The 13,903-nt window shown below is 33.6% G+C and overlaps 1 protein-coding gene across 1 annotated transcript; it reads left to right on the forward strand.

Moving 5' to 3' along the window:
* Nucleotides 1–6,021: 6,021 nt before the first annotated feature.
* Nucleotides 6,022–10,786, forward strand: LOC146952952 (rust resistance kinase Lr10-like). The gene is made up of 4 exons (XM_085707199.1): nt 6,022–6,917; nt 7,570–7,611; nt 8,810–8,833; nt 9,326–10,786. The coding sequence occupies exons 1-4, from the start codon at nt 6,116–6,118 to the stop codon at nt 10,573–10,575; spliced, it is 2,118 nt and encodes a 705-aa protein (XP_085563325.1). The 5' UTR covers nt 6,022–6,115; the 3' UTR covers nt 10,576–10,786.
* Nucleotides 10,787–13,903: the final 3,117 nt, after the last annotated feature.

The following is a 13,903-nucleotide window of genomic DNA, read 5'->3' on the forward strand; positions in this document are numbered from 1 at the left end:
AGTGAATACTCGCAGATGCGAGTTGATTCACTCGCAGCTGCGAGTTGCCCAGAAAATTTCAAAACGCAACCCTTTTCAAAAGTTTTTAAAAATTCAGTGCTTCCTAACCCTAGACACAGCTATTTCGACCTTGGTAAAGATTAGAGATGAACTGAAACATTCCTCTGCTTTGTAATTCGAAATTTTTCTTATTTTCACAAAAACCCATTTTTATTTTCAAATTTCACAAGTTAGGGTTATTTCAAAAGTTTGGTGCTCTTGACTTTACAAAGGCAAACTGATTCAGAATCATCTCAAGTATTATGAGTTTAGATCTACTACCAGAAATCTGTCATCTACCCTAAAGTTTCACAAACAATCAATGAAATTAAATCATAAACCTTAAAAGCAGTGAATAAAATGAGTTACACACCTGAATTAATTGAGATGCAAGTGCAGAAAAAATAAAAAGAATGATTTGACTTGCTTTGGTTTGAATGAATCTTTGAAGCTTTAGGGATTGTGTTTCACGTTGGTTCAACAAAGTAAGGGAGAAAATTTTTGGAATTTTTGAATGAGAGAGACACAAAATCGAAAATGAGATAAAAATGTTGGTAATGGGTGATTAATGAGAGTTAAAGAGAATTGGTGGCCTTGGGTTTCGTAACTGCCCAAAACTGCAGCTACTCGTAGGTGCGAGCAGAGCTACTCGCAGATGCGAGCGTTTTGGCAGTCAACGCAGTCAAAATCCACCTGCTCGCAGTTGCGAGCTGTTTTACTCGCAGTGGCGAGTACTTATGGTTCAGACTTTTGCTCTCTGTTTGGCTTCTGTTTTTGGATGTTTTGATGCATGCACATGACTCTAATATCTAATTATGCATTAAAACACTAAATGGACTTACAAAATTGGGTTGCCTCCCAACAAGCGCTTGTTTAACGTCGTTAGCTCGACGCCTTTTCCGTTAGGGTGGCCAAAATGAAACGGATAGCACATCATTTTTTGAAACCCTACGTTTTGGTAGGAATTCCATGAACTTTAGGAACAAATGATTTGGAGTCCATGACCTCCCTAGCTTTGGTTTATTGAACAAGGTGCAAATTTCATCAATTACCCGATCGATTTCTACCTTGTTCACTTTCTTCCCTCTTGCTTCTATTAAATCTTCCTTGATTAGTAACCGTTCCTTTTTCTCAACCACCATGACTTCTTCAATATCAACAGTTGTAACTTCCTCATTTTGAACAACAACTTCTTCAACAATCTCTCCGACACTCTCAAACATGTTTGGATTATTTTCTTGTTCTCTAAGAGTGGATTGATTGTTGGCTTGGTTATCCATGATTTGTGCTTGAATCAACCCAATTTGAAGTGATAAAGTCTTCAATCTTTGGTTGGTATCTTGCATGTTTATCATGGATTGTTGCATGAAGATATTCAAAGTATTTTCTATCACCGAATATCTTTCATCTTCATAAGAATGTTGAGGATATTGTTGATAGGATTCATACTCGGGTGGAGTATAGAAGTTGCTATAACCATGATCAACCATGATTGTGGCTAGGTGATGATCCTAAAACGGAAACAACTAACAAGAAACTTTTCTTTGTTTATCAACAAGGGGTTAGTACAAACAACTATCAAGAAATGAAAACTATTTACGGATTATGTACGAATGCTTAAAATGATAAATCAATCGTTCTATCTATGATAACTAAACATCATTCCCCGGCAACGGCGCCATTTTGATGGAATGATTTTTAACATCAAACAAGATAAGTATTTGTGTATCGTCTCCACAGGGAATAGTGCGTTATCAATTACAGTTTAACATCAATTATCATTCAAAGTATTAAGAGTACTTGTTTGTTTGAAATGTGATTAGCTAAACTAATTTGCAAAAAGTAAAAGTTGAGATAAATAAGGATTGAAACTTGTTAGGAGTAGCGTTCCTTAACCAAGCGTCACACGTAACCTAATGATCCATACGAATTCTAGCTTTATAAACAACATTATCACAATCAATTCTAAACTATCCTTCGTGTCCAAAGTGATATAATTAACTCTAAGGTATCGTTTAAACATTCGTGTCCAAATCCCTTAAACGATAACAAAGTCGATCCAATAACCTAATCGACCGTGTCCAGCCTGATTAAGTATCCGAAAGCATTTAACTCTTGATTATGGTGATTATCACAAGATTAACAAAGATGTTAAGTAAGTTAACCTAAGATATATTGCTACTCTAGCTCTAGATTCAAGAGTTTGTGTCCAAAGCATCTTGAATCTCATTGAAAGCATTAACACAAGAATAACAACAATATTGAATATAAATTGCTAGAACCATATATTGCAAGATCAAAAGATTACATGTTTAGCAAGGATCAAGTACCTCTCATCCCAACAAAGGGTATTTAGCTACACATCATCATGGAAGCCTTGCAAGGATGGATTGAAAAGGAAGGATTCATTACACTTGTGATGTCTCAACAAAGGAATAATAATCCAACTTCCAAAACCACTCTCACTCTATATGATCTACCTTACTTCTCTCTATAAAATATCTAAAGCTAAAACCTAAGAGAGAAACTAAGAAAATATCAAGCTAAGATCCCAACATAATCATTTTTCAAGGAATAGCAAGTGGGCATTTAATAGCCTCTGTTCTGCTTGAGCTCGCAGATGCGAGCAGCATCACTCGCAGATGCGAGTGATTCTTCTAGTCCAATGAGATGTTGCCACGTCATAAATGAGGAGGTCAAACCGCCCTAACTCGCAGCTGCGAGTAAGGGAGCTCGCAGTTGCGAGCTGCTCGCATTGGCACTCGCAGTTGCGAGTTTGAGTGCGAGTTGCATGCCTCCTGGATCAGCTTCTGCCCAAATAGTACTTTTTCATGATTTTTAGTCTTTGATCAGTGTCTTGAGGCTAATTCCTGCATAAAAGGATAGAGTAAGATATATAAAGCGTAATAAGGCATTTAACACTTATCATTGAGTGCAATTTATGAATTATGCAATGATTGTAAAATTGATGTGATAAATGAAGATTATTATATAGTGATGTTATTAAATGACGATGTGTTATATAAGAGTTGTTATATGCTGCACTTGTTGCATGTTTACTACTGTTGACTGTTAATGTCTTGAAGTTGCATGAGTCGGTCTAAGTTGTTATGATTTAAAAAGTTGTCCATTTTAATGGAATTGTATAAGATGTTCACGTTGTTGTCCAAGTTGTAGGAAGATTGAGTCCATTGCATACTCATTAAAGATGGGGGCTTTAGGCTCGGCAGCTTTATGCTCAAACTACGTTGGGGGCTTTAAGCCCGGCAGCTTTATGCTCAAACTACGTTGGGGGCTTTAAGCCTGGCAGCTTTATGCTCACTTGTTGAAGAGCCAATTATGCTCATACACGTTGCTGAATGGTACCACATGCATTTGCATATCAAGAAGTTTCACGATGGTTTAAGTTGTTAAGTTGTTAAGAGTTGCATTGTCAAGTTGAGTCGTGTTGTCGAGTCAAGTGTTAAGCTGAATATGATATTTGATGATGGTAGTTAATTATGAAATGATATTATGCTAATTAATAAATATTGATATGATAGAGATGTTTATGTTGTTAAATGCATTTTGATGAATTACATGCTTAATTTATTGACTGTGAAATCTCACCCCTTCTGCTTGAAAATGTTGCCCTTCGTATGGGTAACTTGCAGGTAATAAAGACTAGAGGTGTTCATGAGTGGACTCCTCACTTGTGTCTAGGTGCTATGATACGTAACGGGATGGGGCTTGCTTTCATATCTATTCCTTACGTGTCTTTTATGAACCTTTTTATGATTAAGTATTGAACTATTTTATGAGATTTTCTGATAAGGCCTGCGTGCCAAGACTTTTATCATGTTGAACTATTTTCCGCTGCGTAGTTTCAGATTTTATGATGAATGAACTTGAAAGATAATTATTATTATCTATTTTATGATTTTCAAGAAGTATGTGACATTCCGTTTATGATTTAAATACTCTGATTTTATATGAAATTTTTATGTTGGGAAAACGGGGTGTTACAATAGACTATATGGAGAAGAAGGAAGGAAGCAGAAAATAAATAAATAAATAAAAGCTGAATAAATTGAACAGGCTATAGCCGGTAAATGGGAGAGGTCCATGGCTGGACCCTTAACCAAAAGGATCATATTAGGGGGACCCAATAAAATATTATAAGTAATAATAGTATTTTGCCAAATAAAAAACATTAAAAGTTTGTTTGAAAAGAAGTGCATATTACTATAAATTTCAAACAAAATAAAATCATAAACTTGTGACTCCTTAGCTCATGTTCTCTCTAAAAAAAATGTAGAAGGAAAATATTCCTATTAAAAAGTGTGTATACCCACACATGGGGCTGCGGGGTAGGCTGGGCATTAGTGTGTTCGTATACGTACCCATTCAAACTTGCGGATAATTATTTGAGCCCAAGGTATTTATCTGCACGTTGTGGGTATCTACTGGGTTTGGGTCGAATTGTCATCCTATGTCATGTAGTTTTTGTCGTGTATGTTTGATTTTTGTTTGTTTAAAGAAGTGACAAACACTATTATAATTGCACACACAAAGTGAAAGATACATATTTGTTGTGAAAGTGACTCAAATTTGAGTTTCTGGATGTGCCAATTCGGTGGTCGAAGAAGCAAATTCGGTGGCCGATTTTGCTCAAGTTTTTTCAGCATTCCTTACGACAATTTTCGGTGGCCGAAGGAAGAAATTCGGTGGCCGATTTTGACAGCATAAAATAAAACGGAAATGTATTTTCAGGTCCAGAGTTGTTCCAGTTTTTTTAGGATACTTTTACTATAAATATAGACCTTTTATCAGAGTAAACCTTGAGAGAGATAGAGGGGGCTGAAACAAGGGTTTGTATAGAGTTTGCTCTTGGCAACAAACACTAGGGTTGGAGTTGATTCACCTTGGGAAACACTCTTAGGATTGAGTCTCTTGGTCACGGGAAGAGATTGGGACTTTGGGTAGAATTAGGCGGGAGACCTATTCTTGTAACCCATTGATATCTCTTTTGTAAAGTTACTCATCATTATAGTGGAACGAAGAGCTGCTCTCTCCCCCAGACTAGGTCAGTATTGGACCGAACTGGGTAGACAAATTTTGTGTGTTCTCTCTTTCTTTCTCTCGTTGTTTTCTACTTTTCCTTGTGTTTATAATTGTTCCCACGTTGATATTGGTTGCTTGATTATTTGCTCCACACATCAAGCATTTAATTAGTGTGGTTTTCATTGACTTCTCAACAATATTCAAACTCAAGACACCATAAAAGATATCCATATTATCGGTTGTGTTTGGTGGTACGAATTATCGTGTATTTACATTCATCACCAACATCCATTAATTTAATACCATGTTGCCGCTTGCCTTCCATTTTTGTATAAATTATAATTGAAATTTGAAAGTCATAATTCAAACGACAAAAAACAAATGCCATGTTTTTTTTATATTAAACTATCTAGAATATAAATTTAAATTTTGAATGAATTTTTCCTTATAAATTTATTGGCAAGGGTATCAAAGAAATTTCCTAAGGCTTTGTTTGGGAGTTTGGAGGGGAAGGAAAGGAAAGACTTTGAGGGGTGCAAAATAGGAGGAAAAATAGAGAAATCTCTCAAATTTGTTAAAAGAGTAGTTTTTTAGAGAAAGATAAATTAATGCATATGATTACTTTATTTTTAATTTTAAAAATATTATAACAACATAGATTAAATTTGAAAAATTCTTATTAACCCTCCAAAACCCCCCAAAATCCTCCTCCAATACAATTTTTTAGTTCCTCCAAATGAGAAGGGTTTTGTATCATGAAGAAAAGTTAACCTCCCAAAGCCCTCTTCTCCCATTTTCCTCTATTTCTTCCACTTGCTCATTCCTTTTTTCCCAAGCCTTCCCATCCCTTCCCCTCCAAACTCGCAAACAAAGCCTAAATGTAAAGAACTAAAGATAAACTAATATATAAAGATCACAAGGTCGTTACTTAGCTTAATTATACGCACGCCAAATATGAACATAGAAACACAAGTTTCTAACATTTAATTTAATTTATTTGACCGTATACTTTCTCCATCAACAGTTTCGCCCTATGTGGTGGATGAGAGTGATATTGGTACTGTTGCTGCCATTTTCGTTTCTACTCCAGCAAGGTACCTGCAGTGCTAGTACTGAGCAAGAGCATACTTGTCCCCCTTCATCGTGTGGTAAACTCTCAAAAATAAGTTATCCATTTCGATTAAAAGATGATCCAATTCATTGCGGGGACAGCAGGTACGAACTATCATGTGAAAATAATGTAACAATTTTACCTTTATACTCTGCAAAATATCATGTTCAATCCATCAACTACCACAATTTCACAATCCGATTGGTTGATCCCGGAGTTCAACAATCTAATTGCTCTTCGCTTCCTCGCTATTTCTTGTCTCCATCGGACTTTTGTGATACTTACGAATATGAGGCCAAAGATTGCAAGGATCCATACCAAAAAGGAGATTTTGAGCATATAGTTTACTTGAATTGCAGCCATCAAGTGACTAACAATCCTAAGTATGTGAATACTTCTTCCTGCGTTAATTTTCATTTCAACAAAAACTATTATATTTATGCTATGGCTGGTGATTTAATTGCTGAAGATTTTCAAGTTGGTTGTCATGTGAAATTGGTTACTCCAACTTCTTGGTCCGGTTTGCAAAGAAATCAAGTACTTTCCTATGATATCATGCACAAAGCATTAGTCTATGGATTTGATATTTCATGGTTTCATCTTCCTTGTAAGAATCTTTGTGGGGATCCAGACAACTGTTCCTTCAACTTTACCACTGAGAAACTTCAATGCTTTCGTTTCTGCCATAATTTCTGGGGAGGAGATCCGGGCGATCGTTTTTGCGGTAAAATATATTTGTCAATTTTATTTTGATTTATTAACTCTAAATTTGTCTACCTTCACCTTAGTTAAAAAATTTAATTGCAGATTTTTTTTTTTTTGACAAAAACAAACTTGCTAACAAGTGGGCAACATTATTTGTTTGTCTTCTAATGAAACTTAAGTTTTGATGATTCATAAGAGAAGTTTTTCAAGTATTGAGAATCGCGCCAAACATGGAATTGATGCTGAAGTTGCTAGAGATGCCGTCAACCACTTTCTTGCAATCAAGTTCGATAGATACCGTGGAAAACCTCATATTACCAAGCCACATTATCGCTTCTTTTAGACCTCTTACTATTGCAGAATATTTTTAATATCAATAAAAAGCTTACTTTTTTGACGAAATTAAAAAAATTTAAGGGTGTGTATATATATATATATGGTAGGTTATTTTTTCTATAAAAAAAAGTAGTATATCTTTTTAATATGTAAAATAAATTATTATTATTTACACACAATATGTCGAAATGACAATAAAACAAAAGAATAATTTTTTTAAAAGGAAAATAAGAATAATTTGTATTTTTTTAAAAATAAAAATAATTTGTATTTTCTTGACCTAATCATCATATCATAATAAATTTTAAGAAAGTGACATTTTCTTCCATTGTTAGGTGTTCGAGGGATATGGTATCAGCTCCGTTTATACGCTAAAGGTAAGAATTCTACATCACCTAAATTTAGAAATGTGGTTTTTTATGGTAAATTCTTAAATATCGCAATTTAGTTGAGTATAGGTAGCACAAATTTTTCTCTTAAATAAATTAATAAAAAAATTATGATGATATGATATCATATTGAATGGTTTTTTTTTTTTTGGGAAATGTTAACCAGTGTCTTTAGGGAACTGGTTAAGGAATCAAGTATTGAATTGGAACTTGTGTTGTCAACTTCTTAAAAGTATAAAAAGTGTTATTTTCACTTTAAAACTTTCTTTTTTAGGTTCAAAATAGATTTTTATAACATGATGTAGCTATCAAAATACACCCTCCGGTCACTATTATAAGCAAAAAACAATATTGTAGGTTCATTCATTTAATGATGTATGTGATCTTTATTATAGACCACATACATCATTAAATGAATGAATCCAAAATGTTGATTTTTGCTTATAACAGTGACCGGAGGGTGTAGGATTTTAACATTATGATTACTAATTTGAACCACCATATAAAATACACTCTCCGGTCACTATTATAAGCAAAAATCTACATTTTAGATTCATTCATTTAATGATGCACATGGTATTTATTATAGACCACATACATCATTAAATGAATGAACCTAAAATGTAGTTTTTTTGCTTATATTAGTGACCGGAGGGTGTATATTTTTAGGTAGGCTAACACGTCATACCAAACTTTTGAGAAAGAAAGAGTAGGTCAAACTTAAAAGTAAGACAATTATAGGTAAATCCAACTTATATTTTTAAGGAGAATGTTAGACAGGGTCATCAGGGCATTGGTTAAGCAACTTAAAAGTAAGACAATTATAGGTAAATCCAACTTATATTTTTAAGGAGAATGTTAAACAGTGTCGTCAGGGCATTGGTTAAGCAACCAAAATAAGTAAAGTATTTTTTTATAAAAAATTGTGTAATTATTACTTAATAAAAAATCAAAACTTATATTTTCAAGACACTATTTCAAGTACAAGATATAGTAGTACATTGCAAAGTTAAGATTTGTCGTCTATGTGATCCATGGACTTGATGACTGACTAATTATGATACTCACTTTATATCAATTGTGAACAACTTTCTTTGTACATTATCTCATTCCCATTGTTATATAGTAAATCATTATTTTATCATCCATCGCCCTTTTATTCACTTGAGTTAATTGTTCATTGCAGATATTACGATCGCTACGTGGATAGGTGAGTTCTTCAATTATTCTGATATAGAAATATTTTTTATTTGAATGATTTTTTTCCAAGAATATAGGAAAGAAAAAACACCAGGTTTATTTTAGGAGAAATTACCAACTCTAATTTTCTCTTGAAATCGGAGTATATAAAGGCTGAAAAATTCAAATGTGCCATCTCTTATTCTGTAAAAATGTTATCTATTTTCATCTTTTAAATGTGTTTGTTTTAACTTGCTAATAAAATATGTAAGACTCTTGAAAGTAAGAAAATTGTGATGAAGATGAGATGAAATGTTAACTAAGGATGCTAAAAACAAGTTTTTAACGTTTTCATTTTTTTCTAAAAAATGTATACAATTTTTCACTTGAAGATCATCTCCCTTATTTTATTTTATTTTTGAGTAATTGAAAGGTCACCTGCTTGTTGGCAAGTAAACTTAACAAAATCTGCCTAAATTTTTGCTGCTATATATCTATTTTTCTTGGTGATTATACGTTACAGGATTACTTGAAATAATAAAAGGGCCAAACCAAAAATATGAAGGTTTGACAGAATATAAAATAGGATTACGCACAGGACACTACGTTTTACCATCATTCTTTGCAGCTAGATTTCTGTTTGGGATGACATTATTTATTGCCTTGTTGATATACAAATGGAGGAAAAGGCATTTGTCAATGTTTGATTATATCGAAATATATCTACAACAAGAGAACAATCTCATGCCTATTGGATATTCATACAAAGAAATCAAGAACATGGCTAGAGGTTTCAAAGACAAATTAGGTGAAGGAGGCTTTGGCACTGTGTATAAGGGAAAACTACGTAGCGGTCCTTGTGTGGCAATCAAGATGTTGGGTAAATCAAAAGGTAACGGGCGAGACTTTATTAGTGAAGTAGCAACCATTGGAAGGATACATCATTTGAATGTGGTGCAATTAATTGGATTTTGCGCTGAGGGATCAAAACGTGCTCTTGTTTATGAGTTCATGCCTAATGGATCCCTCGATAAGTTTATTTTCTCTAAAGAAGGGAGCATAAATTTAAGCTACAACAAAATTTACGATATAGCAATAGGAGTAGCTCGTGGGATTGCTTATCTTCACCATGGATGCGAAATGAAGATTTTGCATTTTGATATTAAGCCTCACAACATCCTTCTTGACGAGAACTTCACTCCAAAAGTCTCTGACTTTGGATTGGCTAAGCTATATCCTGTAGAGAATAGCATTGTCACAATGACTGCGGCAAGAGGTACCATTGGATATATGGCTCCTGAGTTGTTCTATAAAAATATCGGGGGAGTGTCCTATAAGGCTGATGTTTATAGCTTTGGGATGCTTTTGATGGAGATGGCAGGTAAAAGGAAAAACCTAAATGCCCAAGCGGAGCATTCAAGCCAACTTTACTTTCCTTTATGGATTTATGATCAATTCGGACAAGAGGGAGAAATAGAAATAGAAGATGTGACAGAGGAGGAAAAGAAAATAGTAAAGAAGATGATCATAGTCGCACTTTGGTGTATACAATTGAAACCAGATGATCGCCCCTCAATGAGCAAAGTAGTGGAGATGCTGGAAGGAGATATTGAAAGCCTTGAAATGCCTCCAAAGCCAACGCTTTATCCGCATGAAACGGTTGTAGACGATCAAAGAACCAACTATGACCGAACAATGTCGAGCGATGATTACACTAGTTCTAATGATTCTGTTGAAAGAGAAACTAGTTCTCTGATAGAGAATATTGCTTGAATGTTCATGAAAGCAAAATCTTCTGTATCCACTTATTGTCTATTACACTGTTCTTATGTAATGCCTTTTCCCCTACTGTGTTCTACATCAAATGTTCGAAAAAGCTTCTTCATTTTTGAAGTCCCTAATTAATATGTAATAATGTTAAAATCTCATTCAACTGTGAACCTATCTATATGGTAATTTAGCATATTGAACTATATTGGATAAATGGTGTTCTATTTGTTCTTGTTTTTTTTTTTTTGTTTGTTTTGAAATCAGCATATTTTATTAAACAACCCCGGCACAAGCAGTGCCTAAAGGGCAAGAGGGCAGAATACAAAATGCCAAAGGCAGCTGCACATAAAAATCAGAACAGCAAAACACCGCAAAATACACACTAACAGCGGCCAAAAACAAAAGAAAAAACCACACCAACAGCTTCCACAAACTGTCAAACAGAAAACCGGTGACAGCATCAACCGAAAACAAATGACAGCAGCACAAAATACAAACGCAAGATAACACAGCCACCACACACTACCTCCTTAAGCACTCTTTCGGGTTCCAACACCACTCATAATAAAGGCATGACACAATTTTGGAATGTTTCTTCAATGAATCACAAGTGGAAAATCAATTTGTAACACTTTAGAAGTGTTGCTAAAGGACCCAAAACAATTACCATAAATGCTGCTAAAAGATGACAAATTGTGACATGTTACACCCGTAATGAGCCATCGCGACCACAAGAGACTTCACCACTTAATTTGATGGTTTTTCTTTTGACTATTTTAATAGTCTTGTGTAATTAGGTGCACTTAAGTATGATGTGTAGTGAATGACACGAAATTAGGGACCCATTATTTAATAATATTCCGATATCATTATGTGGGTAAATATCGCAATAATAATTATATTAGCTATTTATCAATTGTGAGCCTTAGTTGATTAGTGATCAAATTAAGTAATAAGGCTATTAGATTTCTATTTAGAATATTAATTAATTAATTAATGGATATGGACTCAATATGAGTGGATGTCTGGATGGCCTATTAACGGAATAATGGGAAACTCTAATGGTCATCCAATATAAAATAGGCTATGGTCCTCAATATACCGTACACGGCAAACTCTCTCTTCTCCCCATCTGAAGAGAACTTGAGGCATAAAGGTGCCGGTTGAGGAAGAACCAAATCAGCCGCCGCTAACCCTCTGTTGTGTGTTTCAGATCTTCACATCCTCTCTTTTCTTTAACGTTGTTAAGAGAGGCTGCCATGAAAGTTTTATCCAGGTATTCCTAATACCCTAATTCTTGATATCCTTGATAAATCAAACATGTCGTAGATCCGATCATAATCATGTTTAATGTTTTGTTTGCTTCCGCTATTGATTCATAATTGTTGAACATATTTTATGAAATCTGTTTTCATTAAGACCTAAATTTCCAACACTAGTGACTATAAAAAAGGCATGTAATTGAAGTTTTACTCACCACTTTTACACAGGAAACTCTTGTATTATTCTTATTATTTTAAGGGTTAATTATGTTTCTAGTCCCTATAAAATAGCGACCTTGTAAATTTAGTCCTTACTTAATTTTAATAGCATTTTTAGTCCCTATAAAAAAAAATTACTTATAATTTTAGTCCCTGCTAAAACAAAGTTTGATTAATTATCATTAAACTCTTAAATTTTTGAACGATTTTTTTAAGACAAGATTAGAACACTATGAAAGGTTCGTTTACTAAAATTTAGAATTTTCTGACATGAAATGAATTAAATATGAATTTTTTAAAACGACAAAAGTTAAAGATAAAAAGTAATAAAATCTGGATGTAGAAATCAAATTTTGCGATAATTTTTTGCGGAAGAACTTTTAGTAATGTTCTAAACATGTCTGCAAAAAAATGTTCAAAAATTTAAAAGTTTAAGCATAAATTAAACAAATTTGAATTGAGTAGGGACTAATACTCAGTGCAGAAAAACAAAATTAGGGACTAAAAATGCTATTAAAATTAAGTAAGGACTAAACTCACAAGGTCGCTATTTTATAGGGACTAAAAACATAATTAACCCTTATTTTAATAAAGTATTCATGTTTTCACTTCTTGCTTTCTTTTGATTTTGTTGTTTTTATCTATAATGAACTCTTGGGAGTAAACTCCCTTAACCTTGGAGCCGGTTGTGGGAAGAAATCACAAAGATACACTTTCTCTAACATCCCAATCAATGTGACAATTGATATATGCACAACAAGGCCTATAATTGTCAACAACAAAAAAAACACTACCTATGTTTACTGAATACTGCTGTTCACACTTCAATGTTTTGCTAAGAAACACCATTATTTTACGAAAATAATCCCTCGGCAGTTAGCTACCAACGAACTAAATTGATGGTAGCTAACTACCGATGTGGTTATTTTTCATCGGCAGTTAACTGCCGCGGAGCTTCAAACCTAAAATTTTCCATTCTAAACAGATAACCACATCGGTAGTTAACTACCTCCGGTTTAGTTCATCGTTAGTTAACTGCCGAGGGTTTATTTTCGTAAAATACTGGTGTTTTTTAGCAAACATTGAAGTGTGAACAGCAATATGCATGTTTACTTCCCTCAAATGGGCCAACTATAATGTAAGAAAGATCCAATATAAACTTTACATAGAATTTAAGACGCACAATAACAATGCTTATGCTACCTACACTCCTACATTTTGGAAAACACACCGGCATTTCCAAAATAATTTATAAAAATAAGTTTTGAATTCTTAAAGTTAAAATAATTTGAATTTTGAAACTTAACTTGTTTAGTTCGCAAAAACAATTTTTATTATCATTTTCTAAATTCATGTTAGTTTTATTTGTTAACAAAATGAAATTATACTTTTAAAAACGAGTAGTATTTGTGATGAAGAGAAGATAGAATGCTATATCAGGATGATTCATTATTGTTTTAAAAAATGCGAAACAATTGTTCGCTTTACGATCGTTTCTTTTCTTCTTCTTAAGAAGTAAGACTAATACAAATTTTTGCTTTAAAAGAACTAATACAAATTTTATTAAATGAAATAGAAAATTTTTCCTTCAATAAAGGACCTTTAGTTTTCAAAACTTGAATAAACTGCTGTAGTGGCTTGAGTGGTTTCCAGGAAACAAAAATATTTCGAGTATTTCTGGAAATGGGAAATGTGATTTGTAAAACGTAAGGGTGTAGGAAGCAATAACCTAACAACAAAGAGTTTAGGCAGCAATAGCCCCATCCAGCTCAAACCATTTGATATGCCCTAAAATTTAATCTTTGAACAATTTCACTCAAATTCTTAGTCGTGATAATTTTCGATATAAA

Source organism: Medicago sativa, chromosome 1 (assembly GCF_051527215.1).
Source record: "Medicago sativa cultivar Bolivia chromosome 1, Bolivia_mono, whole genome shotgun sequence".
Classification (NCBI taxonomy): domain Eukaryota; kingdom Viridiplantae; phylum Streptophyta; class Magnoliopsida; order Fabales; family Fabaceae; genus Medicago; species Medicago sativa.